Below are 27,983 nucleotides of genomic sequence, written 5' to 3'. Positions count from 1 at the left end.
CCTGAACTGCCGCCTCCTGGTGGGGCAGCATGGCCTGGGGTGGCTACCAGAGGCAGAAGCACCCCCCCCCGCCCCGCCGCGGCCACTGTCTCCGGCCTGAAGGAAGCTGCCGCTGTCCGAGGTCCTGACCTGGAGGCCAAACTCGGCAGGTCTCTGAAGCTCAGCGGGGCGAGGTCTTCCTGGGGCGTCCTTGGCGGGCAATGGCCACCCCTCCCTCCTTTGCCCCTTGCCTCGACCCCCCCCCCCCCGCAGTCCGCTGCGACTGGACGGGCCCCCCAAGGAGCGCGACTACAGCTCTGCCCCAGCTTCGGTAGAGAACCAGCAGGCCTTGTTTGGGCACCCTTGGGAATGACTCGTCATTTCCCAAGGTCGTTCGGAGGGGAGGGGAGGGGAGGGTCGCACAGGGCAGCAGAAGCCCCCCCCCCGCCACCACCACCCCGCCTGTCTCCGTTCAAAGCGATCGAGTAGCTAAGCCGGTAGATGAGACGCGGGCTCTGCGGGAAGCCGGCTTGGGCGGTGCGTGCGCGGCAAGTCTCGTGTGAGCGGCCGTTGCACGTGTTCTGGGGTCTCCTCTCCGGGCGGGCGCCAGATTGGGAGAGGGCGTCTCCCGAGCCAGCCCTCCCGCCGGACCCCCTTTCTCTGGGGGCCCCCGCCGGCCTCTCCTCCTCCTGGCAGCGGGAGCGCCGCTTCTCCGGGCGGCTGGCCAGCGGGGCGCAGGGCGGTGGGGGGTCGGGAGGGACCGCACTCTCCCGCCGCCGGTTCAGGGCAACGGGGGGGAGGGGAGCGTCCGGGTTCCTAACGGGGGCCGCCAGCTCTGGCGCCTCCGCACCCCCCTGATCGAAGGCGAGCCGAGCCGGAAGCGCCTCCTGGCGGCGGGAGGTGTCCGCCTTGGCCCCGGGCCCGAGGGTCGGCTTCGCCAGGGGCCCCGGTGGGGGCGACCCCCCACCCCCAAGCCAGACAGCCACGTGGGGTCCTCCGGGTCTTGCCTGGCCTGCTGTCCGTACCCTCGCTGTCGGGGGGCGTCAAAGGCCCGTGGAATCTGGGAGGGGATCCTCGCCGCCCCACCCCCCCGCGCCGCCTCTCCCTCCCCGCTCTCCGGCTACTTCAGTCCGAGGAGCCGTCCGGGCCGCCCCCGCCCCCGCCTCGCCTCGCCTCGCCCGTCCCGCCGCCTCTGCTCGCCGCGTCCTCGGCGCAGCCCCCCACCCCCACCCCAGCCAGAGGCGCCAGCCCGGCAGCCGCGCGCGCGCGCACAGGGAGGGAGGGAGGGAGGGGGGCTTCTGCGCCCGCCCCCCCCCCCCCGCTCGCTCGCTCGCTCGCTCGCTCGCTCGCTCGCTCTTGCCCGGGCGCCCTGCTCTGTGGCTGGCAGGAGGCGCTGGCTGGCTGGCTGGCTCTCTCCGGCAGGAGGATCGGGAATGGGCGCCCGGGGACCGGCCAAGGCCCAGCCCCGCGGCAGACCCTCGGCCAGGCGGGAGCGGAGCGGCCAGGCGGGGATGGCGGGGCGCCTGTAGAGAGAGCGAGAGCGAGAGAGAGCCTCCTCGTCCGCCGCCGCCGCCGCCGCGCGGGAGTGCCATGAGCGGTGGCGGCGATGAGGCTGTGTGAGCGCGGCGTCCAGATGCTGCTGACCACCCTGGGCGCCTTCGCGGCCTTCAGCCTCATGACCATCGCGGTGGGCACCGACTACTGGCTCTACTCGCGCGGCGTCTGCCGGACCAAGGCCATGAGCGACAACGACACCGGCCGCAAGAACGAGGAGGTCCTCACCCACTCCGGCCTCTGGAGGACTTGCTGCCTCGAAGGTACCGGCCCCGGCGCGGGCGGGCGGGCGGGTCCCGGGGGGGAGCCCCTTCGGGGGAGGGTGGCGAGGAGGGAAGGCCGCCCCAGCGGGCTCTCCCGGCGGCGGTCAGGGGTCCGGCGTGGCCGAAAGCTCCGGGGGGGGGCTGCAGGAGGGGGGGAGTGGGCGAAGCGGAACAGAAACGCCGCCAGGACCAACCCCACGCTGTGGCCCGACGGTCCTGTGCCACGGTCACGCCGGGCAGAAGGCGGACTCCTCCTGCCCTTTGGCACGACCGCCTCCGCCAGGCTGCCTTCCTCGGGCCTCCTGTTCGGTCCAACTGTGTGCACCAGAAAAGCTTCAGGGAAGAAGCAGCAGCAGCAGCAGCAGAGGGGCCGTCGCCTCCCCGCCCCGGCTAGGCGAGGGCCCGCCGGGTCTGGCTTTCCTGCAACGGGCCCACCTGTGGCGGCGGCGGGTGCGCGTTGTTGGCCACTGACCCTGGCGAAAACCAGTCCCGCAGCTGGAAGTCGGCAGGGCTTCCTTCCACACGACCCCCCTTCCGAGTCGGCCGCCAGAAGCTTGTTGTGCCCGGTCCTCTTCTCCCGTCCCACCCCCAGGGGTGCCCCCCCCCCCAAGGCTGAAAGTCACCTTCATGGCCGTCCCGGAGAGCCCCTGGAAAAGCCCCGCCGGCAACCCGGCCGGAACTCCTCCTCCTCCTCCTCCTCCTCCTCCTCCTCCTCCTCAGGGGCGGCTCGTTTAAAACCGAGCGTCTCTCGGACTCTGCCTCCGTTCCCCCACACACACCGCCCGGCTCCCCTGCCCCGGCGGCGCCCTCCCGGGCATCTCCTGTGTCCCCCGAGCTCGGAGGAGGAGGGAAGCCAGGCTGCCGGGGCCGACCGGGAGGGAGCAGAGCAGCTCAGGCCCGGCCAAGAGGGCAGCGGAGCCCCATCGCCCCCTCCGGCCCAGGGCCTGAGGTAGCCTCTCCCACCCCGACCCGCCACGTCCCAAGGGCTGGAGGCAGAGCCCAAGCTGCAGCTTCAGGGGCAGGAGGGACGGGGCAGGTGAGTGACTCCAATGCCCGGCTGGCTGCTGCCCCCTCACTTGCTCTGTTGCCTTATTGCCCCCTTATGGCCAAGCCCCAGAGGAGGAGCCCCAGAGGCTGACCTGCTCCCTGGGCATCCCTGGCCGCCCCCACTGTCCCCAGTGCCGCCGCTGGGTCTGAGCCTCCTTGGCCATTCAGAGGCCTCCTTGCTGAGGCTTTTTGGGTTGCAGCTGTCGGAATCAAAGCCTCCCCCCACCTGTGGACCAGCACTGGGCCTGGTTTTGCTGGAAGCCCCTATGAGAATCAGGGGTGTGTGTGTCAATAGGGCCTGAAGCACCTGGCCAAAGTGAACTCAGGAGGGCGTGAGCTCACCCCAATGAGATGACCAACCCATGCTTCTAGACCCACCTCCTCCTCCTCCTCCTCCTCCTCCGTGATGCTCTCTGGGTTTCCTGGTTTTGCAGCCTGAGCTTGTGAGACTCCCCACTGGGTGAGCCCCCCCTTTCTTTTGCTCTGGGCCCCAAATGTAAGGAACGTGGGGAAGCTGGAGGCAGTTGGTGGCCCATCTTGGCTGTTTGCAGAGACTATGCATCGGCTGGCAGTCCATGGTGGTCCTCAGCGAGGCCTTCCACAAAGACTTCCCTCCTCCACAACACTGGTAGCTGCAATCCCTTACACTGACAATAATAGCATGGCTGTCTCACGTGGCTGTTGCAAAAATACCATGTTGTAATTACAAGGCAGTTGTAAAAGTACCCGAGGTTGTCTATGTGAAGCATATTGAACTCTCTGTAATGTTAGATGCGTGCAGAGAATTTTTTTAAAAAATATTTCTCCTGCACGATGAAAAGACCTCTGGTGTGAAATAATTGTTCTGTTGCTGTTTTGGGAGAGGGAAAGGCTGGGTGGAAAGCCCCGAGGAGTGGGAACCCTCTGGCCCCGGGGGGTGGCTTTTGGTTGTGCAGGGCATCGTGGCATCACGGCATGCAGGCTAGCGTTCCCCTCCCGGGGCATCTGAGAACAGGTGTCGCTCTGGTAGAGTGACGTAGGGCTTTACAGGATTGGGTTTTTTTTTAATGGCTTCAGGAAGTGACTGGGGAATTCAGCGGAGTCACCTCCTTCCCAAGAACCACCCGTTGCTCAAAATATGGCTGAGGAGGAGACCGCCAGCATTGCAGGGTCTGCTCCTCAGATGCATGGATGGCACACAAGTGGTGTGGTCTGTTGTCCAGCCTCCTGCCCCCCCACCTGAGACGCTCACAAACAGGGTGCCAAGAAGGCATGTGGAAAATGTTCCCAATGAATAAATGAATGCATGGGACGAGATGGTGGCCTAAGAAGCAGATGGGCAGATGGAATGCAGCACCAGCCAGCCATTTATCCCACAGGCATGAGAACTAATTTCATCTCTTCCCCCCCCCACCCCCACCCCCAAGAACCCCTGATTTGGTCATCTCGTCTTAGTGCTGTCCAGTCTGTCAGGCCCTTGAGAGCGCCCCTCTCGGGGCTACTTTGGAAGCTGTCTTTCAACAGCTGCTTTGCCTGCAGAAATAATTGCTGTGATCTTGCCCGACTTTATACAAAGCTGCACCTGGTGATTCCTGTGGATCAAGCGCTAGGAAGCGGCCGGCAGCTCTTTCTCTGACTGGTGCCGTATCCATCACACACCACCCCCCACCCCCCGCCTGCCCCTGCCAGCTACTGCCCAAGCCGGGGGGGGGGGTTAAGGAAGGTGGGCAGCTGTCTGGGTCTTAAGAGGGTGCTGAAGCCCTCTTGCCTTTTGCCCAAGAAGGGAATCTGTTTGCTGTGTAATTGGTTAGCTGCTCCGTTGCTCGGAGAGTCGCATTAGCCTCTGGCAAAGCTGGAGCAATAGAGCAGGAAGTCTGGCTGCAGTGGGAGGCGGGCAGGCCCGTAGTGTGTGTTCCCACTGATGCTTTCTCTGCTGCCCTTTTGAACCCAGACTCCCGTGACCCCCACACAGTAGGCAGACCCTTGTGGGTGACTAGGTGCACAAAGGCATGCCAGAAGCCGGCATGTTTGGCTTCTCACTGGAAGCTTGCCTTTAAAATTAGCCCTGTTTGCTAGCTGGCAAACATACATGGCTTTTAAAACAGTCAGCAAAAATGTATGGTGGGTTAGACCTGTCTGCAGTTTCTACCCTTGTTAACTAAACAAAGCTTCCATGAACAGAGGCAGTATATTGTTATATATACCAGTGAATGAACAATTGAGGTAGCCTTCAAATGTTGGTGTGAGCAGTCAGATCTGAAACTTGAGTGCTTCATTGGTTTAACTCAGGAAGGCTGTTTTCTACTCTCTTCATACCTTTCCTTTTGCATGGGTACAATTTCCAGCTCTGTGTCTCAAGGGGTTAACCCATTCGTTGTGGTTGTGATTTCACAGGGTTGAGGGACAGACACTCTGTACATGTTCAAGGTCATTTGGCTAATTTCTCTCACCAAGATTCCCGGTTGTTATGCAGAAGAAAATGGCAGCCGATTTTTGTTTTAGCTGGTTCCTCTATTGGGTGCAAATGAGCACTGCAAGGCAGTTAATCTCTCCACCAATGGCATGCCTATCCCTCCGAACCCAAACGCCAGCCGCCCTTTCCTTGGCCATCGCCACAGCCTGGCTCTGTCATCATTCGGTGCTTTGTGGTGGTTAATTGAGGCACATGTCAGAAAGGGGAGCCTGAGGCAGCCGTGCCTGTCATGGATCTTGAAGCTGTCATTCTCAAGAAACAGGGACTGAAATGTGTCAGAGGGCTTTCTGCCTTTTTGAGCAGGGACACTGTAATGCAGGGTTGCAGCTATGGTGGGCCTGAAAGGACATCGCCCCACCTGCAGCAGGAATTGGCCCCACTTAGGAATGCTTCAAAAACAGGTGTTTTAATGTGTTCAGTTTCCTTTTACAAAATGACACATTTTTTCCAGAACAGGAAGATTCCCAGTTAAAACAAATTCTGTCTCCTGAGTCTCCCTTCCCAAAGGATGGGGGTCGTGCTCCAAACTCCACCTGTCAAAGTTGTCCATACTGTTTGTAAGCTCTTGTCCCCTGTGTATGTGTGTCCTGAAAAAAAGAGACTCTTGTGTGTGTTAACAGCGTGTTAACAGTGCAAGATGTAACTTCAGGGAGGCGTTTATTCTATGTGGCTAAAACCTTCTGAACCATTAACTCTTTGTTCAACGTGGGCAGTCTTGTGTGCTAGGATTGCCTTGGGATTGACAAGAGACCCCCACAAGTTTCTGATGGTTTGTAGAAATGGTTGAAGCCCCGCCTGACCAGGAAGGTAGCCTAGACCAGGGGTCGGCAACCTTTAACACCCAAAGAGCCATTTGGACCCGTTTTCCATGGAAAAGAAAACACTAGGGAGCCGTAAATACTTTTTGACATTTAAAATGAAGATAACACTGTATATATTGATTTTTACCTTTACGCTTTGTATAAACAATTATAGTGTGTTGCTTATGAAATCCATGAAGTGCTACAGAGAAAATTATATTTTATTTATGTAAAGAGCACATTTTGAACATTTTGAACTCTTAAAAAATAATAACAAAAAAACCCACACCGAGTTGAAGGTCTCTTTCAAAGGAATTAAAAAGCTGAACTTAAATTATCCATGTAGCAAATAAAAAATGCTGTGAGCTGTCATCCGTCATCCAAGCGGGCGGGATACACAGCGGCGGCAACGCCAACAGCAGCAAGTTGCACTTGGGACACAGCGAGCACGCCTCCTTCTTCGGCCCTCCTTCCTTCCTCCTTCCGGCATCCTTTCCCCTCCTTTTCTTGTCTGGTGCCTGGGAAGGGGAGGGAGGGAGGGAGGGAGAGAAAGAAAGAAAGAAAGAAAGAAAGAAAGAAAGAAAGAAAGAAAGAAAGAAAGAAAGAAAGAAAGAAAGAAAGAAAGAAAGAAAGAAAGAAAGAAAGAAAGAAAGGAGGAAAGGAGGAAAGGAGGGAGGGAGGGAGGGAGGGAGGGAGGGAGGGCCGGGAAGGCGATTTAGCTTGCGTAATCCTGCCATCATTGGCATTGCCGCTGCTGTTTATCCCACCTGCCCGCTTGGGCAGGAAGTGGGATAGATGGCAGTGGCGACACCAATGACGGCAAGTTGCACTTGAAACGTGGTGAGCGCGCCTCCTTCCCCGGCCCCTCCCTCCCTCCCTCCCTCCCTCCCTCCCTCCTTCCTTCCTTCCTTCCTTCCTTCCTTCCTTCCTTCCTTCCTTCCTTCCTTCCTTCCTTCCTTCCTTCCTTCCTTCCTTCCTTCCTTCCTTCCTTCCTTCCTTCCTTCCTTCCTTCCTTCCTTCCTTCCTTCCTTCCGAGTCCTTTCCCCTCCTTCCCTCGTCTGGCGCCTGCTGTCACCTGCCCAGCTGGGGGCATCTTCCGTAGACAGCCCGGGGTAGTTGTACGCTAGCTTATTATGGCAAAGTGTGGTCCTTAGGTTGCTCAGGTCCCATGCCACACAGAGCTGCAGTACAAGGATGAAAGAGCTGCATGTGGCTCCAGAGCCACAGGTTGCAGACCCCTGGCCTAGACTCTTGCTTGGACGACGCCCCTTGGAAGCACATGGCAGATGTTGCCTGGGGCTCTTCCGCATGCAGGGGAGCGTGGAGTGTGTGTGGGCCGGCTGCTCATATACCTGGACTTGTTCTGACAGCAGCAGGCAGCAGCTGCCCTTCTGTGGGATTCTCTCAGGAACAGCCTGAGAAACTTCAAGCTGCAGTTTGGGGGAAGGGGGTCTCATGTGCCAATGAGAAACAATCCCCGCATCTAGAAGGCTAGTGTGCCAGGGAAACAACTAAGCATGCTTTCCTCTTTTCCTCCTTTAATGTGAGACACTATCGCATGCCTTACTGGAAATCACACGCAACATGTGAGGGGACTCTTTAATGGTGCTGACCGCATCTGACCTCGTGATTGGCTGTCTGGGAAGGACAGCCCCCCCTCCCCCCCCCCCATGGCTTCTCCGGTAACCCTCTTCTTGGTGAAAGTGATCCATTGGCGTGGTTGAGAGACGTGCTGGGAGGCCTTGTTGGGTGAAAGGAGGAGATCCTTTGGACCTCGGGGACAGCTGATGCATGGCTGTATTGGCCTGTGAGGTCCGGCCGATGGTTCAAGCTGGCCTCGCGGGGAAAGGCCTTTGAGGGAGGAGCGGCTCAGTTGGGCCTTGGGGGTGCAGGAGCTGGCCTGGCTGTCCGTCAAGGGCTTCGAGGGAATGGCTTTGCATTTCTGTGTTTTGCATTTGCTTTGTGATGATGGAACACATTTCTGTGCCTTCTCTGTTGAAACAGTAGCCCCAGTGGGGTGCCTCTATGCACCAACACCCGTCTGACCACAGCTCCAAATGAGCACCAGTTCCCACTGAGAAGTCCCACAGGAGCACTGGGGACACATCCAGGCCTCTGCATGAGAAGGCCGCCAGTTCTGCCACCAGCATGGATCTGGCTGCCCGGCTTCTCTGGCTGAACGTCCAGACGAAGAGCTTTTCTTCTTCTGTGCTTTGCCTGCACTGTGACGTTTGCTATGGTCATGCTCATTAGTACTCGTGTTTCCGTTGACATTCCCAGTGGGTAAGTGAACATTTAGCCTTTTACAAATGGCAATTCAAACGAGCGCCAGATCTGGTGATTTGGCAGGGAAACTACTAACCAGTTCCTGATATCCCAGGAAAAGCTGTGCATTGTAGGGAGGGTCATGAAGCCCCTGGCCATGTGTTCCAGGTTTGGGGGGCCCTGTGGGGAGGGGGGGCAGCAACAGGCAGTCTGCCCTCCTGTTAAGCCCTCCATGCTGGTGTCTATTGACTCCCCAACTCCCCAGTACTTCGATAATTACCTGTCAATTTGGTGTCTCAGGAGCACCCATTCAGGTAAAATGAAAAACTCACCATCAAGCGGAATTGGTCTTCCGCTTGGCCAGGCAGACTGTGGTGACCTCTGTGCCTCCCCCCTCCTCCTCCTTCAGCTCCATGTTGTATTAATTTGGACATTTTGCTTTTTTTTGCTTTGCTTTTTTATTTCTTTGCCAAGAAAATAATAGATGGTTGAGCTCCTCTCCCCAGTTTAGGGGCAAGATGGGTTGCTGCCCACCTGAGCTGGCAGAGCCCATATTGCTGCTCAGAGCGTGAATCTTCAAGAGCTTAGCAAAGCCCGGGCACTGGCGGAGGCTGTTGCCATAGCAACATGTATGCCAGCAGGACGGCACCAATGTGAGGGGGAAGGAAAGGGGGCGGAAGGGGGTGTGGCCAGGAAGGATGCATCAGAGGATGAACCCGGTGCTCTTCCAAAATGTGTTCCTACCTTTTTCCTCCTGCCAAGGGAACGGGCAGCTCAAGGGGGAAAAACACCCGTCTGCTGTAGACATTTAAGGATTGGGCCCAACTGAAAGCCCGCCAGGACTGGCCCAACTAGAGGCCTTCCTGCTGCCGCCGCCGCCGCCGGGATTGGATGCAGTCGGGGAGCTTCAGCTTGGCACGGTTCAGTCCCAGGTAGACTAGGTGGTGGATAATATGGCAGGCCTCTGCCTAAGAGCTGGTGCCAGGAGGAGTGGGCAATACTGACTCTGATGCGGCTTCGTATGTACGTGTATCCCCTTCTTTCCAAAAGCGGCCATCGAGGTGGGTAATGAGGCAGATGCCAGTGGCTGGTGGAGTGATAAATCTGTCCGCAGGGACATGCAGAGTAGAGGGGGACCCAGACCTGCTGGAGAAAGAACCAAATAGACAACCCAGCACACATGAAAAGTGTGTGGCTGAGCAGGGATGGAAAAGTGCTGGGGGAGTGGATTAGGCCATGTGGCCTCACCCTGCTCTTTCTGACTGGCTTTCGCTCTGTGCTGTCTCTGGAATGGCTGCTGTTTCCAGTCCTGTCTTCTGGGAGGCAGGAGAGGACCACCAGGGCCTCTTGTGAGCCAAATCTGAGCAGTGTGGCAGGGAGTTCCACCTCCACATGGAGCCCCTCCCTCCATTCGGCGTCCACATGGCTGGCTGGAAAGGAGTGGGGGAGAGGCAAGTCATGGGAGAGGCCTCAAGGGGTCCTTGGAGGTTGCCCTCCTGTCCACTCAACCTGGACACTTCTGATGCTGGGGGCATGGCGTGTGGGACAGGCATATGTCTTAGGCATCCCTGTGGAATCTGTGACACCCACCGTGGTGTTTTCATGTGGCTAGTTGACTGCGGGTGCACAGTTTCAGTGGCAGAATAGCCGAGGCTGCCGTGGGGGGTGTCTCCCAGTGCTGGTGTGCTGTTTGCCCTACCGGTCTTGTGAAGAGGCTGTGTTTCCCTCAGCCCTGGAATAGTCCACCTGCATATTGACTGCAAAATAAATGCCCTCAAAATACACAGGGCTTTTCCAGCAAAAGCAGCCTGGCACAGAAAAGCGGCCGAAGTGTGTAAACTGTGTATCAAGAGCCCCCTGGTTCACGTCTTCCCGTAGCTACAGGGTTGCAGGTTGGTGGGCAACGCATGCTCAGCTCTGCAGGCAGGACTGTGGGTTGCTGCCAGTCCTGGTCAGTGGCCAGAACTGAAAAGTGGCCAGCACCCTCCCCTTGTGCTGGGTGCAGAGATGCCCTTCCTGTGTGGCATGGCCTTGCTTTCCCACAGTTAGTTAAGGAGAAGATGTTGCTTTGAGGGGCACGGAGGAGCCAGAAACAGCTGGCTGGGTGGGGCTGGGCACTGGGGGGGCCTCCTGGGCTTTGGGGGACTGGCGGCTCCCCCCCCCCCCGCTTCTCTGCATGCGTCTGTGTGGAGAAATGGGTGTGGCGCAGGTGCCCCCCTGCCTGCTCCTAAGGGAGCAGATCCTGCCACGGCTGCTGCAGGAAGGGGAGCGCATCCCGCAACGGGGCTGAGTCGCCCCCACATTCAGCATGGGTTGAGCCCAAGAACCTCTGGACCGCAAGCCCTCAACACCTCCTGCAAAAGACCAGTGGATCAGGCAGTGAAGAAATCTGGGTGTTACAACAGCTTCCAAAATAATAATCCCCCCCCCCCCCCCCAGTTGCAGCTGCCGCTTAATCAGGACCAAAAATCCTCTTCCGGCTAATATTCTGTGAACCAGATTAGTCTCTGCCTGGCTGGGGAATGGCAATCAGGCGGCTGGTACATCATCTCACAAAGCATAGGTTTTCGCTTCTCCCCTCTCTTGCCCGATGACAGGCAGCAGGACATCTTTGGGGAGATAATTATGGAAGAGCCTGTCTTGAATTTGTGCAGGGATGGTCGGGGGGGGGGGGGGGGGGGGACTTAATCAAGCTTTCCGCTGCCTCTCTGGCTGCCTTTGCAAGGAAACATTTGCAAGCGAGGGAGGTCAGCCACAGCCCATCCCCAGCTCAGGAAGCCAGGGGAAAGCTGGTTTTATTGGCATGGTTTGGCTGTTGCCTCCATCTGGCCATCGGAGCCGGGCAAAGGAAACAGAGACCCAGAATCATAACCTTTTCTTTGAAAGGGACAGCAAATAATGGCTGAACGAGTGTTATCAATTTAAAATGCTTATTGTCTGCCTCATCACCGAAGTTCTTGAGGCAGCTTCTAAAAATTACTATTAAATACAGACTACAATTGTGATACTATTGCTGCGAGCAGCCCATCCCTGCCATTGGCTGAGTGGCTGTGATGTCATGGAATGTTCATGTTACCTCCTGGAGGTCAGAATGCTATCTCTAAGAGGTAAGTCACAAAAAAATCACCTACTTGGCCGGGGGGGGGGGTTCTTACATGGCCCAGGAGTAGGAGGAGGTGTGCTCCAGCAGCAGTGGAGCTTCTTTACAAGCGGAGTCTTTTACAAGTGAAGATCTGACCTGAATTGTGCCCTTTCTCGATCTCCTGCATGCCCCCCAAACCAGTCAGGAATCTTTGCAGAGGACAGTTCTTTTGGTGCCTCTCTGTCTGGTTTCAGTGAAGGGCAGGCAGGGCAATGAAAAAAGTTGCTTCCTTCTGCTGGAAGACAGGCAGCCCCCCTCCCACCGGAGGCACACCGGCATTGCCTGTGCGGGGCTGTTCCCGGCACCAGCGTGCCCCTGGTGCTTGAGCCCGTTCTTCTCTCCCCCCAGACACAGGCAGGCAGGGCCAGGCAAAATGCTGCCCGGGTGGGCTTCAGCTGCTGGCTATTTAAGATGTCCTGCTGAAAAGGTTCTGGGCCTGCCTTGTAGGGGCTGTGGCTCTTTTTCCCAGCCATGCGTTCCAGCTGCTTGGGGCACAAAGTCAGCCTCTCAGCCCAAAGCAGAACTCCACTTCTGGTCTGATTGACTCGAGGTCGTGCGTATCATGGACAAAAGCGTCTCCTTGTTGGCTGCTGTGAGCCTCTCTGATCTAGGTCCCTCCCCCCTTACGTTCCCCTCCTCATTCAAGAGTAACCCACCCACGGTCCAAGTGTAGGATGGGGAACTCTGGCCCGGTGTCCTCCTCTGTGGTGTTCTGTCCAGTCCTGAGAACGGAGCAGGGATGAGCGTTGTGTGTGTGTGTGGTGCTGACTTGTGCCTGTCAAGGTCCTTGGGGTGCGCCATGTAGTGAGGTGCTGCTGTTTGCAGGGGGAGAGCAAAACATTTCCTGGGACAGCGACAGCATCTTTGGCTTTCCAGTATGGAGATTCTCCAGCTCATAGGGGAACAGGCCGACATTCTTGTTGGGGTTGTCTACAAAGCGTTTCCTGTGGAGTTCTTCTTCAGAGCAGTGGAGGAGAGGGTAACTCTCAGCTTAATGTGCGCCTCTTCCCAGGTGGCAGCAGGAGTGCCATTTGCCAGGGTCCTGCTGGAGCTCGTGGTTCCCCCCCTGCCTCTCGCCCTCCATTCTGAGGAGAAATCCCTTCTTTCCCACTGAATCTCAACAAACAAATAAGACTTTGAAGAGAGGACTGCCAGCTTAAAATATTTAAACTGTTAAGGAGATGTGCTAAGAGTTGGCAGAGGGAGAGAGTCAAATATTTGAAGTGAAAATGCTTATCAAATGTGCCATTCAGAATGAGAGAGTAGGAGGAAGCCACACGGCATCTTGGTCAGAAAAAAAACAACAGTCCTCCGGGGTTCACCTACATCTCAATCCCCAGCAGCTCCATTTGAAAGGATCGGGGGGAAGGTGAGGTGAAAGACTTCCACTGCAGGCTGGAGAGTTGCTGCCGGGCGATTCGGACCTTGAGAGGCCAAAGGTCTGATTCAGTGCAGGCTGGCTTTACGTGCTCAAGGCAGGAGCAATGGGTGCAGCTCACCCTACGGCTGCAGCAGGAATTCCTGCCATCTCGACTTGCGAGGATACTCCGTCACATCTGCTCCATGGAGGCAGCTGAGTCCCTTGCAAGAGCCGCCCTTGTGCGCAGGGGTTTGTCCAGAGGACTGTGCTCTATGCTCACCTGGGCACTTCCCCCGCAGGGGGGGGCAGGAAAGGAACAAGAGTTGCAGCAAATATTGGCTTAGATCTCAGCATCCGCCTGTTCTCACCCCCCTCTGCAGTTTCCCAAGAGGGCTGCACCCCGTCAATCCAGACTCCAGGGAAAGAGCCTTGGTGCCACCTTCAGAGCCCTTTGGTGGCAGCCCCACCCTGGCAGGCAAATGTGCTGGGAGGAGGCACAGTCCACAAAGCGAGGGGTGGGGTGGGGGCGTTGACGCAATTTGCAAGGCATGCTGGCCCTGAGAAATGCATGGCAGGCAAAGATGTCACAGGCCCGAGCTCCAATTCATTACCTGCCAGCCTCAGGCCTTTAATGCTGCAGGTCACAAAAGCCACCAGTAACACCATAGATCTGTTCAAAGGAGCCAAGATGCTTTTTGTCTCCACTTAAGTAGGAGTGAGAAGCCAGAAGCTTTCGGAGAAAAGGAGTTTGTGGCAGATGTGTGTGCTTGTATGTCACATTTTAGCAAAGACACCAAAGGCTGGGTTATTTCTTCACATGTTTCCTGAACAAGCTCCCTTCTGTCAGGAGGCAGTTCCTCCGGTTGGGCTGCCTTTTTTGCTTTATTATTTTTTTTTAAAAAAAAAAGCAGTACCAAACATAGAATCTATTTTGCCAAAAAAGGCATCTTTGTGAAGCACCAGAGCTGGGCAAGGGGAGAAATGCAGTGTGTCTCCACCCACCAGCCCCTTCACACTGAGGGCTGCTCTGTCTGCTGGGGGTCAGCAGGAGGGTGGATCAGTTAAAATTAGCTTTACAGGTCAAAAAGGCAAGGTCAAAAGCTGCTTTAAAAGGAAGGTGGGAATGAGAGGCTGCCGCTTTCTACACCTGTGTCTATCATGATTGCTGTAGTTTGGCAGAGGAAGGACAGGACGGTGCTTGAAGTGAGGATAATTATGGGATATGGCTCTGCCTCTCTCTACCTTGCTTCAAAGGCACCCGGGTGGGCATTTTCAGGAACAACAAGAGCTGCAAAGGATGCAAAGCAAGCTGGGTGAGGAAAGACAATCCCTTTTGTTCCCAGCATGCTCTGCAGCGGCTCTTTCCCCAAGGAAATTCTCTTGACTAGCAATAAAGCTCCCTGAAACGGGCCCTGTTTTGGGGGAAGGGACTCCGATCAAGTGGACCATCTTCTCTTACCAAGCGGAAGGCAATTTCCCTTCTGCAAAACTGAATGGAGGTGAAGGGATGGTCTCACCCTGCACAAGACTGTGGTTCTTTGCAGCTCACTTGGATTCTTCATGCTACGTTTCCAGATGTCAAGAACTTGAATCTTCATGCTATGTGTGTATTTTTGCAGCCGTGCCTTGGAAGCTCACCAGCTGACCTTGGGTCAGCCACACTCTCTCAGTCAATCTGCCTTGCAGGTTTGCTGTGGGGATAAAATGAAGGAGAGGAGGAAGAGGAGGAGGAGGAGGACTGCTTTGGTTCCCCATTGGGGGGGGGGAAGGTAAAAAGGTACAGGTAGAAAGCACTGGGTCATTCCTGGCCTGTGGGGTGATGTCTCATCACCACGTTCACTAGGCAGACTGGGGTTTTGGGGGGAGGGGGTTGCCGTGGCCTTCCCCAGCCACCTATACTTCACCCCCAGCAATCTGGGCACTCATTTTTCCAACCTCGGAAGGATGGAAGTCAGCCTTCAGCCGGTTGCTGGAAACTGACTTCTGCTAAGGTCATGAGCAGAACTTGGACTGCGGTTCCCCACACGGCTCTTGCTGGGGAGAAAGGCAAAATACAAACGAAACAAATGGAAAGCAGAGCTGCAAGGCTCAGTGCTGTGTTTTCAAAACCCGGCGTCAGAGTGTTGAGGTATAAATGGACTTTCTGTCTGGACTGCGTGGGCCCTTGAGAACAGGTTCTGATTCCGGCACTTGAAGTGCTCAGATCTGGCTGAACAGACCGGGCTTTCCACTGTCTTTCAGGCCATTCATGTGCCATTTGGATCCTCTCCATTAAAGAGCAGGTCCCTAATAGTCGATGGAACAGCCAAGCACACTTGTGTTCCAAGCTGAATTTTGAAAGATGATGGATCTCCTCCGAATTCAGACCGGGGCAATTCTCAGACTGGGGGGGGGGGGAGGGGCCAGCAGAGACGCCTTTCCAACCGTCTGGCGGCAGCGGTCTGGCTGCAGAGTCATCCCTGGCAGCCGAGGACTTCTGTGGGAGGATCTCTGTACCCCGAGCTGACATTAACTGGTGCCCAAACCGTCTCCTTTGCCCCTTTTGCCGCTGGATATCCAGCAAGGCATCTCTGAATGCTGGAGTATGTGCGGAACAGGCTCGAGGGAGGGCCTTTTGAAAATAGCTTTTTATTTTTCCTCAGAAAAGGACTTGGAAAGAAAAAAAATAAGTAGATACAAACAATTAAAAAAAACATGGAGGGGAAGTGAAACTAACAAAAGGAGAAGGGGGTGGAGAGGCAGCTTCTAAAAGCCGAAGGGCTGGCCTACACGCACTGGTCCTGGATGTTTGCAGAACTAGTGGGTCTGTCAAGAAACCCCCACTAATTCACCCCAACTAAATGAAGGTCCCCTGAACTCCCAGCGTGGCTAGAGTCAGACCTTATGCCGGCAAATTGCCCCTTGCAGTAACATATGGCAGGGAACTCTTAAGAGCTCAAACCTGCTGAAATGCCGTCTTCTCTGGACATCAGGGGGGGCAGGGGGGCCCTGCAGTTGGCACCCAAATATCAATGTGATTTCCATGTATGATGCTTGGCAGCATTTGATGAGCTGGTGCAACACAGAGACTTTGGGTTCCCCCGACTTGCTGTTTTCTCGTTGTAGACTGACCTGCCAAGGAAACTCTGAGTGTTTGCCAGGGAAATGTTGAGTACCATTCACAAACATATGTGGAAAATAAAGGTTCTGGTGTTTGCCCTGAACAACATGGCAGGGGCAGTGTGGGCTGGAGACTCGCTGGTCTCTGGGCTCACCGTAATTAGCTGGAGGGCCACTGGAGGAAATCCATCAGTGCGGTATAGTAGTTAAGAGCGGTGGACTCTAATATGGAGAACGGGGTTTGATTCCTACTCCTCCACATGAGCAGCCAACTCTAGCTGATGAACTGGATTTGTTTCCCTGCTCCTCCACATGCAGCTTGCTAGGTGACTTTGGGCCAGTCACAGTTCTCTCTGAACTCTCTCAGCCCCTCCTACCTCATCAGGGGTCTGTTGTGGGGAGAGGAAGGGAAAGGAGCTTGTAAGCTGCCTTGATTCTCTTTCCAGGAGAGAAAGGTGGGGTATAAATCCAAATACTGTTTCTTCATGTTTCACCTCTGCCACTGACTCCCAAGGGTCCCTTAGGCAAGTCACGATGTTCTCAGTCTGTGCCCTTTTGTTTATAAATGCAGGGACAATGATTCTGCCTACCTTACATGGTTGTTGTAAGCATGCATGAAAGGCCAGGGATTCTCAAGAGCTCCAGGAGTGCTGAGCCTGGTTGTGATGCCTACCCCATCCACAGTGGTTGGGTCTTTTGCCTGTCCACTCCCCCTCCACTAGTGCATCTTTTCCAGAGTCAGCAACAGGAATCCAGGAGGAAGCCCCCCCCCCCCCCCCCCGCCAGAAACATTTTGATGCAACATCTCCCCAATTACTTTTGGGAGGAAGGAAGCCAAGCGGGGGCTTGGAGCAGCAAAGAGTCAGCTGGCCGTCTCCTGCAGCTCTTTCTTCTTCCAGGTTGTTTTCTGGTTTTCCAAGCTACCTTGTGTAGGTTGCTGCTGCCACACAGATTCCACGATGGGAGAAGGTGTGATTCGTCGCTGCGAGGGAGTTTTCTCTCCCCCAACCACAGGCGTCAGTCTAGAAAATCTCCGGATGGCAAAAATTCTGCCTGACACAACAAGAGCCAGTGCCAAGGGGTTTTTCCTTGGGCGAGCGTGGTGGGCCAGCTCCAGCCAGGAGGAATCAGCCTCTTTGCTGGGGCCCTGGCCAGTGAACACAGCTGGTGTTCTGTGACACGCAGGTCCAGGTGGAGTGCCCTGGGCTTCCCAGGGGTGGGGCCTCACCCTGCCTGTGCCAGAACTCTCCTCTGGACTCTGAGGCTGAAGTCTAAAAGTAAAGTCCCTGTCTTGCGGGGCAGGGCTTCCAAGCACAGGACCCCACTGATGCAGGACCGGCAGCCAAGCTCGTTGCAGGGCGGGGAGAGGGGGATCGGGCTTTGCTGGGGCAGCACCTCTTGACTTCTTGGCTGCTGGGCAGCCCCCGCCTGCTCTTTGCCCTTGTAGCTCAGAGAGGTAGGAGCAGGACACGCCCCCAGTGCTTGAATGTAGCTCAGGCTCTCCTCCAAGAGTTCCTGATGCTTCCCTGTCTCCTCATGAGGTGACCCTGCTGTCCTAAGAGCTAGTCTGTAGCTGTCAGGCTCTGTTCTCCTCCCGGGGGAGGAATTGGAGGTTATGTTCCTCTCCACTCTATGATCCAGCAGCAAACAGTGGTGTCCCTTGGAAAAATGGAGCCCAGAGACAAAAATCTGAATTTTTTGCCCCCTCACCCCCACCCCCACCCCCCACCCCCGGTGCCCAAGTCACCCCGGGAACCCACACTGGTGTCCAGGTCTACTGCCCGGGGCTCAAGCTGATGGCCAGGTCTACTTCTCAGAGTGCGAACCAGCGGCCAGGTCTACTCCTCAGAGCCCATGCTGGCGGCCAGGTCTACCAATCCGCGATTAAACTGGCACCCAGGTCTACCGCTCAGAGCACATGCTGGCACCCAGGTCTACCATTCAGAGCAGCCTGCCTGCAGCACGTGTTGGTCCCAGGTCTACTGCTTGGATATCATACTGGCGTCCAGGTCTACTGTCTGGAGCGTGCGCCGGCATCCAGATCTATTGCTCAGAGCCGCCGTCGGCGTCCAGCTCTACACCCGGAGCTGGTGCCGGCGCCCCCCCCCCCTTCTTGTTCCCCAAGCTGTTCTGCTGGTTCTCAGTGGCTTTTCAAGTGCCCACGACTGTCTGCGGAGGGTGGAGGGAGCAGCTCAGGCTGAGCTGGGCAGAAGCTGTTAGGGCTGCTCACAGCGCATCGTTGGGATCGGGGAACCAACAGATGCTCTGCGACTGAGATGCTGCTGACACCCCCACCCCCCACCCCACCCCGAAGTAAGGACCTGATGGGCCTTGTACCCTCCTGCAGATATCCCTGTGGGGTTGTGGCTGCCAGGAGCCACTGGGCCACATGAGTGAAGGCCACCTCAGAGCCAAGAGGTGGCCATTCCCAAACTGAACCCCGTTGCCATGACAGCCGTGGCTGGGGGCCCCATTTGGCTTGCTCCAGGGCTTTTGCAATGCCCCAGTCCACCCCTGCACAGAAACACTGTTGCCGTGCTTGGCTCAGCCCTACTCTCTGCTGATCAGATTCACACTTTCTGTGCAAACGGACTGAGCTTTGGGGCTGGATTGCCCTGCTGCCAACAGAAAATGAAGGAAGTTATCTGTACATCTTGGCAGCATTTCGTCTGAGTTCAGGGCTTTCCTTTTCTGGGTGCAGAATGTGGGTGACCTTGACAAGATTTTGACAAACTCCACATGTTTATTCTGAGCGTCCTGTTCCAGCAGAGGCCTCTCTCGGGCATGAGGGCCCACCTGCTGGAGCCTCCTTGCGGCTGGGCAAAATGCAGCCCTGCTGTCCCCTGCACCCCACCAGCCAAGGGAGGCTGTGGAGATCTGCTTTCCCCACCCCCACCCCACTGGTGGGAGGGGGGCAGGCTTGCCGAATGGGGGGGCCTGATCTTTCCTCTTTGCTTAAACATTATTTTATGGCATTTTCTCCAAAGTCTGAGAATATTATTTCAGAGTGTCACATGACTAAGTGGTTGCCATGGGAACTATCTTAGAGTTTTAATGAATAGAGAGGAGGTTTATTTTATTTTTTAAAGGCAAGATAAATGTCAGAGGATAAAATAGATTGGCGCTGGCGTGGAAGTGGAGGGGGCAGAGTGAGGAGCACATGGGATGCCAGCCTCACACGGGGCAGCTGCCTCCTTCCACTGAGCTCACCCTACTCCCCCCCCAAGTCTCTACCCCTTAATTCCAGGGGGGTTCAGAGCCCCCTTCTCCCTAAGTGAGAGGCCGAACACCCCTCAGCCAAGGACAGTGACTGATCTACAGTCCCCTCCTGTCACTGTTTGGGTTGTGGACTTTGCTGTTAGAATTTGGATTGTCAACACCTTGGGGCAGAGAACTTTCTGTTCAGCTGTTCACCACCTACCCTGCTAGTGTTGCCATAATATCCAGTTGTGAAGAAGGGCCCTGCCATGGGGGTGGGGGGATGTCTGGAAAGGATGTTTAAGCCCAACTGGTCCCTCGTGTAGTGGTAGCAGTGCCTGTCTGAAAGGGGGGGAGGGTCTCTGCAGATGACTCTGCCCCAGCATCGGGCAGGAAGTGCATGTCTCTGTGGTGGTCTCTCGCAGTTCTGGCCCTTTCTACCTGTCCTTCCCATAAAGTCCAGTGACCAGCTTGAAGGAGCTTGCTGTTTCTTCCATCCATGCCAGAAACATCTCACAGCATCCAAGAGGGGAAGAAATTGAACCCTTTCCCCTCCAGCTCAAAACAACCCCCCTCCCCCTCACACACCTGTGGGGCAAAGCTGTGGAGAAGACTAGGGAGGGAGGGGGGAGCTGCATTTTTCTCCCTCAGCGTCACATGACTTGGGGCAGGGCTTTTTTGGTGTTGGCTTTGGACTCCGCTGTCCTGGGATTATTGTCCAAAGGCCCAACTCCTGTACTGTGAAGATGTGGGCGCAGGTTGGACACCTGATTCTCAGCACAATGGTTTGCTGAAATTTCTTCTGGGGCGTTGTTTTGCTGGCGTGCTGGTTAGATCTTGAGAGAGAGAGAGAAACAGAGAGAGAGAGAGAGAGAGAGAGAGAGAGAGAGAGAGAGAGAGAGATCGTAGGTTGCCTCAAGCACTTTTCTAAGCAGAGGGAAGACTGAGAGATAAGCAGCAGACAAGAGTCTTAATGGAGTCTAAACTGGGCGGGCTCAGAAGGGAAACGAAAGGAAGAGTCGGTTGGCAGGGATGAGTGAGAAGAAGGTGAACAGACAGAAGAGCTATCGGGAGGACACAAACCGAGAGAAAGGAAAGCTTGGGTGGAGGACTGTGGCCAGGATCTGGTGGGGGGGACCTCTGGATCTGGTGGGGGTGGGATATCATACAGTTTCCTTCCATTAGAGTCTAGTTGGCTCCCCCCACTGCCCCACCCCTGTTGGATGTAGCCGCTTCTCTGTGCTTTAAACTCCAGCACCCCCAGTACAGCTGAGCATGCACATTTCATGCAGGGGGTCCCCAGACTTCCTCTGCGGCATGTCCCCCTTGAAGGGCTCTCCGAGTCAACCCAGCGAGGCTGGGAAGACCCTCCTCTGCCTGAGGTGTTGTGGAGCAGTTGCCGGTCCGAGCCCAGCCAGGCAGTCTGGCTCCATTTTGTTTGTTTTCCCAGAGCACATGAAGTTTCTCATAGATTCAGACCACCTGAAGCCACCAAGTTGGAAGAGCAGACGACTGTGTGGAACCGAACAGGTGCTGCTGCTGCTGCTGCTGCTGCTGCTCTGTCCACCGAAGGCCTCTCTTTGCAGCAAATCTCTTCCCCCTTTCTCCCCCCCCCCCCGCCATTTTCCCATCTCGGAAGGCCCCCACCGCCCGGGTTTCCAAGCAACTCACCCGGCAGAGCTTGGGTTTGCTTCTCTCACCATGGCTCCTTGTGGGTGGAAGAAACTTGGCTGATTCAACTCGCTTCTTCTCCCCTCAGTGTGGGTGGGCCATGGGTGGATGGGGGGGGGGTTGCATGCTGTTTTGGGGGAGGGGCGATACAGTTGGTTCAGGCTCTTTCGTACCGTTCCATTTATGCCCACCCCCAAGTCTGGGATGCAGAGACTCAGCTGGGGGGGGCGGGGGGGGGGGGCGAGAGCAGTGCAACGATTGGATCCCAGGTGTGGGAGGAAGACCCAAACCAGTGAGGCCCACCTGTCGGACTTTGGCCTTCCTGCCCTGGGCTGGGTGGCCTTTCGGGGGCCTTCAGCTCTAGGATCCTCTGATTCAAAGATTTTAAACTGCTTTACCTTCCGCAGAAAGCTATTCATATCTTCCAAGGCTCTTGATCTAGTCTTGGGACAATGGTGTGAACCAGCAGTCCATTTTGTGCAGGGCCAGGAGCAAGCCGCACTCGTTCAAGCAGGATCCAGCCATTGATGTGCTGCGGAAGATTCTCGTGGCGAACTGGACCATTTTGTGTTGTTTTGCTTTCTTTCCCCGCTGAGAGATCAGGAGGGTCTGACTAGGAAGAGTTAAAGTGATGGCAGCTGAATCAAGGCCAGGAGAACATCTCTGGAAACGGATGAGCAATGTGAATTCAAGGGAACTGAGCCGAACTGGAATCGGAAGATGCTGAGCTAGGCTGCTCCCTGGGTCCAGGGAGATGTGTTGAACAGGAAGGGTGCTGAGAAAACTTCCTCTTTTCCAAGAGCTAACACTGCCGCCGCAACAACAACAGACACTCTGGTCCATTTGGAGCACAAGAAATCAATCCAAACCAAACCAGGTCCATTCTTTAGTATTGTTAATTCCCTTAATTCAAACAGGATTATCTGAGAATGACCAGAAAGTTTCTAATTGGTAGTTATTCTGGTGCTTTCCATGTCTGTTTCTTTCTTCTTCTTTTTAAAATATAGTTTTATTGCTTTTACAAAGAGTTGAAGGGAGTAAAACTTAATACAGTTAGATTTGATGAGTGCAATATTATCCAGTCTTAAACACAAGAAGGTGAGTTATATATCAGTATGATCTAAACTAATTCAGTATGATCTAATGAGTATGATCTAAACTAAACTAAACGTGTCTGTTTCATTTTCCTGGGAGGTGGCAGAGGCAGCGGGGGGAAAAACTCACTCAATGACGTGACATTATCCAACCAGAAATGTTAACTGGTGTTCCCACCACATGGTGGGTGCAGAAGGATAATCATTTTTTAAAACAGAATAAGTGGATTCTGGGTATGGAACAACTTCAAAAGTTGGCACACATTTTGCTTTGCAATTCTTGAGCTGCTATACTCTGTCTCACCAAAAGAAACACAAAACAAAATTGTAACTTCATTCGCCACACGCTGGACTATCTTTGTTTTAGAATGTTCTGTTTGGGTCCCAGTGTGTACATCATGAGTACATCGAAACATTATGGTGGTTGTGCACGGAACTTGTGGAGAAGATGCTTAATTCGATAGTTTGTGCGAATCAGAAGCAAAGATGCCAGGGGTTCCTTGCTGGCGGAAAGCCAGCTCTAGCACCATCTCGGCCACAAATGACCACGGAGCCCTTGGCAGAGGGTGGATGTGTGGATGTGTGTCAAAGTTCTTTGGTCTCCCTTCTCTTTTTCTTTATATAACTGGCAAAGGTCTGCACTCATTGTGGGGGGGGGGGGTGTTCAGTGCTTGGAAGAGCTTGGTTTCTGCTCCTTCCCATTCCTCTCTTATGTTTCTTCTTCAGGGACCTTCCGAGGAATCTGTAAGCAAATTAACCATTTTCCAGAGGATGCCGACTACGAACAAGATGCGGCGGAATATCTCCTGCGTATGTACCTTCTGCCTAGGCAGCTGTATTTTGGGGTTGGGAAGAGAAGTGCGGGCGGGCGGGGACCCCTCAGAGCAAAGAGATGGGAGAGGCTCACCTGTTATAGGAGGATGGGTCTGGGAGCATTTCTGCCCAAATCTCTATTCAAACCGAGTCCTTCAGGGCCCTCCTAGAACAGTCAGGTTGTGTTTCAAGGCAGCCCCTCTTGCCTTCCTCCCGACATCTCCAACAACAATGGATTCCATCCCACGCTCCCTGCCCTCTCAGATCCAGCCATTCTGGTGAGAAATGCTCAAGGCCTGAGCTCCGAAAAGGTGTGGCCGGGGCTTCCCTGGTCAAGACAGAGTAAGGAACAGGGCAGATATCACAAATAATGCTGACTGTCGTAAGAACCTCTTATCCCCCTCCCTGGCAGATCGCAGTGCTTCCCAGGGGCTAGGGGTGGAGACACAGGTTCAAAAGCCTCCATTTAACCATGAAAGCCACTCTCTCCACTCAGTCTACCTCACAGGGCTGTTGTGATCATCATCCATACTGCCCTTAGAGCGTGGTTCCCCCACCTTTCTGAGCTTGTGGGACATCTGAACTTCTGACACAGCATGGTGGGCCCAGCCCCAAAAGGGATGTCGCCAGGGGCGTACCTAGGCAAACTGGCGCCCAGGGACAAAACCTGAGTTTGGCGCCCCCCCCTGCCCAGCGTATGGGCGGCCACCCTCCCCCACCCCGGTTAAAACAAAATTGAAAGTGATGCTGTTTGGGGGTGGACTCTCCCCCTCCCTGAAACAGCATCACTTTTGAGGGTTGGAGATTCAGATGAAACAAATACCAGATTCAGCTGGAATCTGGGAAAATTTGGGCACATTCAGACAAAAATTGTCCGATTATGTCCTGCCCAAATATGAACAAATCTTGTGAGTCACCAGAGTATTTGGGCTTTGGGAATTGTTTTGGTGGTTTTTAGTTTTGGCCTCGCAGGGGAGCGCATTTTTAAAGCTAGTGGCACCATGATTTCAGGGTACCGTCCAGAGACTGCCCTGATGATACCACCCAAATTTGGTGGTGTTTGGTTCAGAGGCAGCAAAGTTATGGATGCCCAAATGGAATGCCCCCATCCCCATTGTTTTCAATGGGAGCTAACATGAGATGGGGGCTACCCATTTGAGGGACCATAACTTTGGTCCTCCTGAACATAACTTCACCAAACTTGGGGGGCATCATAAGAATAGTTACCAGATGATACCCTGAAATTTTGGTGTCACTAGCTTTAAAAATACACCCCTTCCAGGCTAAAATGTGAAAAAACACTTAAAACATTTAAAAACACAAAACGACCCTGAAATGTTGGCGCCCCCCATGTGACCAAATGGGGGACGCCTGTCCCTAGGCAGGTACGCCACTGGATGCTGCAAACATGGCTGCTGCAAGAGGTGAAACAGGCCACAAAATGTCACACAGTCAAGGTCCTTGAGCTGTGGTGGTGGCAGCTGCTGCCTTAATGAGCTTTTCATCCTCTGCATGGCCAATCTCCTCTCCAATGGCCAATCAGAAGTCTTGCTTGGGGAAAGCCCCATCCGGCCCTGCCCATTTCCTCAAAAATATTCTCTCAGTGCCAGGAAAGGTGTTGGGGGCCACTGCACCTGTGGGCACCCTGTTGGGAGCCCCTGACTTAGGGGAAGGCTGGGATGAAAAGGGGAGAGGTCTTTTGGTCCTGGGCTTCAGCAACCACCCCACGGGGGTTGGGGGGATGCTCCACAGGTCTGTTCTTGCACTTGCTGTGGAAACAGATTGTTCCACCTCTTTCTCCTGCTCTCCTCCCAGGTGCTGTGAGGGCGTCCAGCATCTTCCCCATTCTGAGCGTGGGTCTCCTATTCTTCGGGGGCTTGTGTGTGGCCGCCAGTGAATTTTACAAGAGCAGGCTCAACGTCATCCTGAGCGCGGGGATCTTTTTTGTGTCAGCAGGTGAGTTCCAAGCCGCAGGATGAGCCCAAAATCAATTTCCAGGCAGCTGCATTGAGCCTCCACCCGGAAGGCTTCTCTGAGGAGGAATGGCCCTTAGCGGAGGAATGGCCCTCAGCTTTTCTGCCTGGTTTCTATTTTGTTTTTCATTTATTGTATTCAACTCGTATGCCTCTCTTCCCCTCATGGGCTAAGGGCAGCTTCCAACGTAAACATTAAGCACATAAATTACAATTATAATCTCAGATGATGGCTTGTCTAATAACCTTAAATAAACTAAAATCCGGAACCATAAAACATCTAGTACGAATAGAATACAAACCCAGAAGGAGGAGGGGTAAGGGAGAGGGAGGCCTCAGCCGTTTAACGATGCCTCATGTGAATATGAATATGTGGAGGCACAGCTCTGTCTACAGGCCCTCCGGAATTGCATGGGGAGCCCTGGTTGAGGCCAGCCAGACATCTTTCAGGACAGAGGCCGCCAGTCGTTTGTTGCTCACTGATTGCAGCATCTGGCAGGGAACAGGCTGGGGAGGGGTGGCCCTGCACATACAATGCTGATGTTAACCACAAAACTGGTTATTCCCAGAAAAGGTTAGTCGTGCACGTAGGGTTAGAAGCCTGCAAAAATGGAGTGACCCAGAGTTGCTGCTGAAGGCCTGCGGGTGGTTACTTGAGGGCTCCTGGTAAGAGACCTTTGAAATGTGAAGCCTGTGGTGGCTCCACCACTCCCTTTCTGGGGCTGTCTGGGGCTGATCCCTGGCAGCCTGTCTGTTTCCAAGGGGCCTGGTGTGTGAAGGGGAAGGGAAGGTGGCTGAGCCACTTTGAGACTCCTCAATGGTTGAGAAAAGTATAAAGACCAACTCCTCCTCCTCCTCCTCCTCCTCCTCCTCTTCTTCTTCTTCTTCTTCTTCTTCTTCTTCTTCTTCTTCTTCTTCTTCTTCTTCTTCTTCTTCTTCTTCTTCTTCTTCTTCTTCTTCTTCTTCTTCTTCTTCTTCTTCTTCTTCTTCTTCTTCTTCTGCTGCTGCTGCTGCTGCTGCTATTTTAGGCCTCCGTTTTCCTTCTGGCTTGACTCAGAGGCACATAATTCTTACCTGGATTTGAACGTTTGGGTGGCAAATGATTGCTTACCAAGTTGTTCTGTTTCTTTCCTTCAGGACTAAGCAACATCATTGGGATTATAGTTTACATCTCAGCAAACGCTGGGGATCCCGGGCAGAGCGACTCCAAGAAGAGCTATTCCTACGGCTGGTCCTTCTACTTTGGGGCCTTGTCGTTCATCATTGCTGAGATGGTGGGCGTCATTGCCGTGCACATGTATATTGAGAAGCATCGCCAGATCCGAGCCAAGTCTCACTCCGTGGCGCTGCTGAAGAAGTCCACCTTCACCCGCTTGCCCACCTACCGATACCGGTTCCGAAGGAGATCCAGCTCCCGCTCCACAGAACCCCGGTCGAGGGATCTGTCTCCCATCGGCAAAGGCTTCACCACCATCCCCTCTACTGACATCTCTATGTTTACCTTGTCCCGGGATCCCTCCAAGGTGACTATTGGAACCCTGCTCAACTCAGAGAGGGATCACGGGTTTTTACAGATTCACAACTCCCTCCCCAAAGAGTTCAAGGATTCGCTGCACAACAACGCTGCCAACAGACGGACCACTCCCGTCTGAGGCCAGGTGTGCTCCTGGGCGGCTGAGGGTGCTGGGTGTGGTGTACAGAGGTCTGTCGTCCAGACTGCATGATGTGATTCTCCCCTCTCCCGTAGTGATGATGGTGTGTAACCAATGAAACCTTTATTCTTTGAAGAAGAAGAAGAAGAAGAAGAAGAAGCCCGCAGTGGGCTCTCTGCCCCCGGGCGGGCGGGCTGGCTGGTGTTTCCGGAATCCTCAGTTGGCACTTGCCAGGCCAAGCCCCGGGGCCAGGGGTGGACTCCATCGTCTCCTGTCCCTCATTCTTTCATCAAGGATGGACACTGAGCTTGGCCGTGTGCCCCGGAAGTGGACTTTCGCAAGGGTGACTTCTAGGAGGCTCTGCCAAGGAGCGAGGAAATGGCATTGCTGCTGCTGCTGCTGCTGCTGCTGCGTCCACATAGCCATCTGCCCCATTTGTGTGGTGTGTTAACCCAGAGGCAGCATTTCTGGGAAATCTCCAAGCATGAAACAGTGAGCCGGAGGGTGTATGAGTAGGCCATGCCTCAGGCATAGGGAAGGGTCTCTGTTCTCGTTTGCATGCATTCAATAGTATGGGATCTGGTTTCCTCCCCTAGGACTGGAAAATGTGCCCCTTGTCCATTGCGACAGTTTCCAGAAGGCCTCCATATACCTTCCTCCATATTCAAAGGTCACATTGAGGACTTGGGGGCAAAAGCCCCCTTCCTCCATCTCGTCGAGGTCCTGGTAGTAGACCCCTGCCTGCAGGTCAGCCTTTACTGTTACAGGTGGGATATGAGAAGTCCCCAAAAGGAACCCAGGTGCCTAGCAGCAGATGCCTGGACACACCTGAGCAGTTGGGTCAGGTTTGCCCCTGACCTGTGGGGTCTAGCACCCGTCTATGGCCTGTACAAACGGGCGATATCCAAAGGGTCAAGGAAAGCGTGTATACCAATAAAACACACTTGGATCAGCAGCTGTGGCTGAGCAGTCTGTTATTGGCAAGGGCAGGCACTGGGAGGGGACCACAGGCAATTGGGGGTGGGGGGGTGACCACAAATTTGGTTGCCCCTTGCCCTGCAACAGATGCAGCTGAAGGCTTCCACCCTAGACCCAGTTGCATTTCACTGGCCGCCTGGAGACCCTCCTGACCCTCCTGACCCTCCTGGAGAAAGGTGGCTTGTAAGAGGTTCCAGAGAAGAAAATGCAATGGAAGCTGCCGCTCTGTCTCCTTCCGAGCTGTCCCGCTAAGTTAAGTGAGCTGCAGGGGTCTCTCCATCCATCCATCCATCCATCCATTCATCCATCCATCCCCTCATCTGGCCAGAAGGTCACTCCCCGCTTGCTCTTTCTCCTTGGTGGAAGCGGCTGGTCTTGCACACCTCTGACCTTCTCAGTCTCTCCTGTGGCCACAAGGGCTGAAATAGCCTCAGCACAGGAGAGGAGCAGACTTGAGCCGGGACCCAGAGTCTTGGCTGTTGTTGGCTGGGGCTGCATCTCAACCAGTAGCAGAGTAGACGGGAACCTGAATGTCAAGCCAAGGATATTTTTCAGCTCTGCCCCCTGCCTCCCGCCCCCGCCCCTAGCCCCCGTCCAACAGTCTTCTGCAGTGAGGCCGGCTTCTGAATGGGTCTGGCATTTG

The 27,983-nt window shown here is 54.9% G+C and overlaps 1 protein-coding gene across 1 annotated transcript; it reads left to right on the top strand.

The window, feature by feature from the left end:
- The first annotated feature begins 1,315 nt into the window (after positions 1-1,315).
- CACNG3 (calcium voltage-gated channel auxiliary subunit gamma 3) lies at positions 1,316-27,317 on the top strand. Its single transcript, XM_048495404.1, has 4 exons — positions 1,316-1,796; positions 22,651-22,734; positions 24,553-24,693; positions 25,848-27,317. Exons 1-4 carry the CDS (start codon positions 1,586-1,588, stop codon positions 26,360-26,362), a joined length of 951 nt encoding a protein of 316 aa, XP_048351361.1. The 5' UTR covers positions 1,316-1,585; the 3' UTR covers positions 26,363-27,317.
- The last annotated feature ends 666 nt before the right edge of the window (positions 27,318-27,983 follow it).

The sequence above is a fragment of the Sphaerodactylus townsendi genome, linkage group LG04 (assembly GCF_021028975.2).
Source record: "Sphaerodactylus townsendi isolate TG3544 linkage group LG04, MPM_Stown_v2.3, whole genome shotgun sequence".
Lineage (NCBI taxonomy): Eukaryota > Metazoa > Chordata > Lepidosauria > Squamata > Sphaerodactylidae > Sphaerodactylus > Sphaerodactylus townsendi.
Note: the sequence above shows the minus strand (reverse complement) of the source record. Positions and strands in the feature narration are given on the sequence as shown.

Bases quoted from the DNA above. Each gene is read 5' to 3' on its own strand.
- CACNG3 (XM_048495404.1), top strand. From the start codon at position 1,586: ATGAGGCTGTGTGAGCGCGGCGTCCAGATGCTGCTGACCACCCTGGGC. The intron at 1,797-22,650 runs GTACCGGCCCCG...TTTCTTCTTCAG, and splicing joins GAGGACTTGCTGCCTCGAAG to GGACCTTCCGAGGAATCTGT. The intron at 24,694-25,847 runs GTGAGTTCCAAG...TCTTTCCTTCAG, and splicing joins GATCTTTTTTGTGTCAGCAG to GACTAAGCAACATCATTGGG.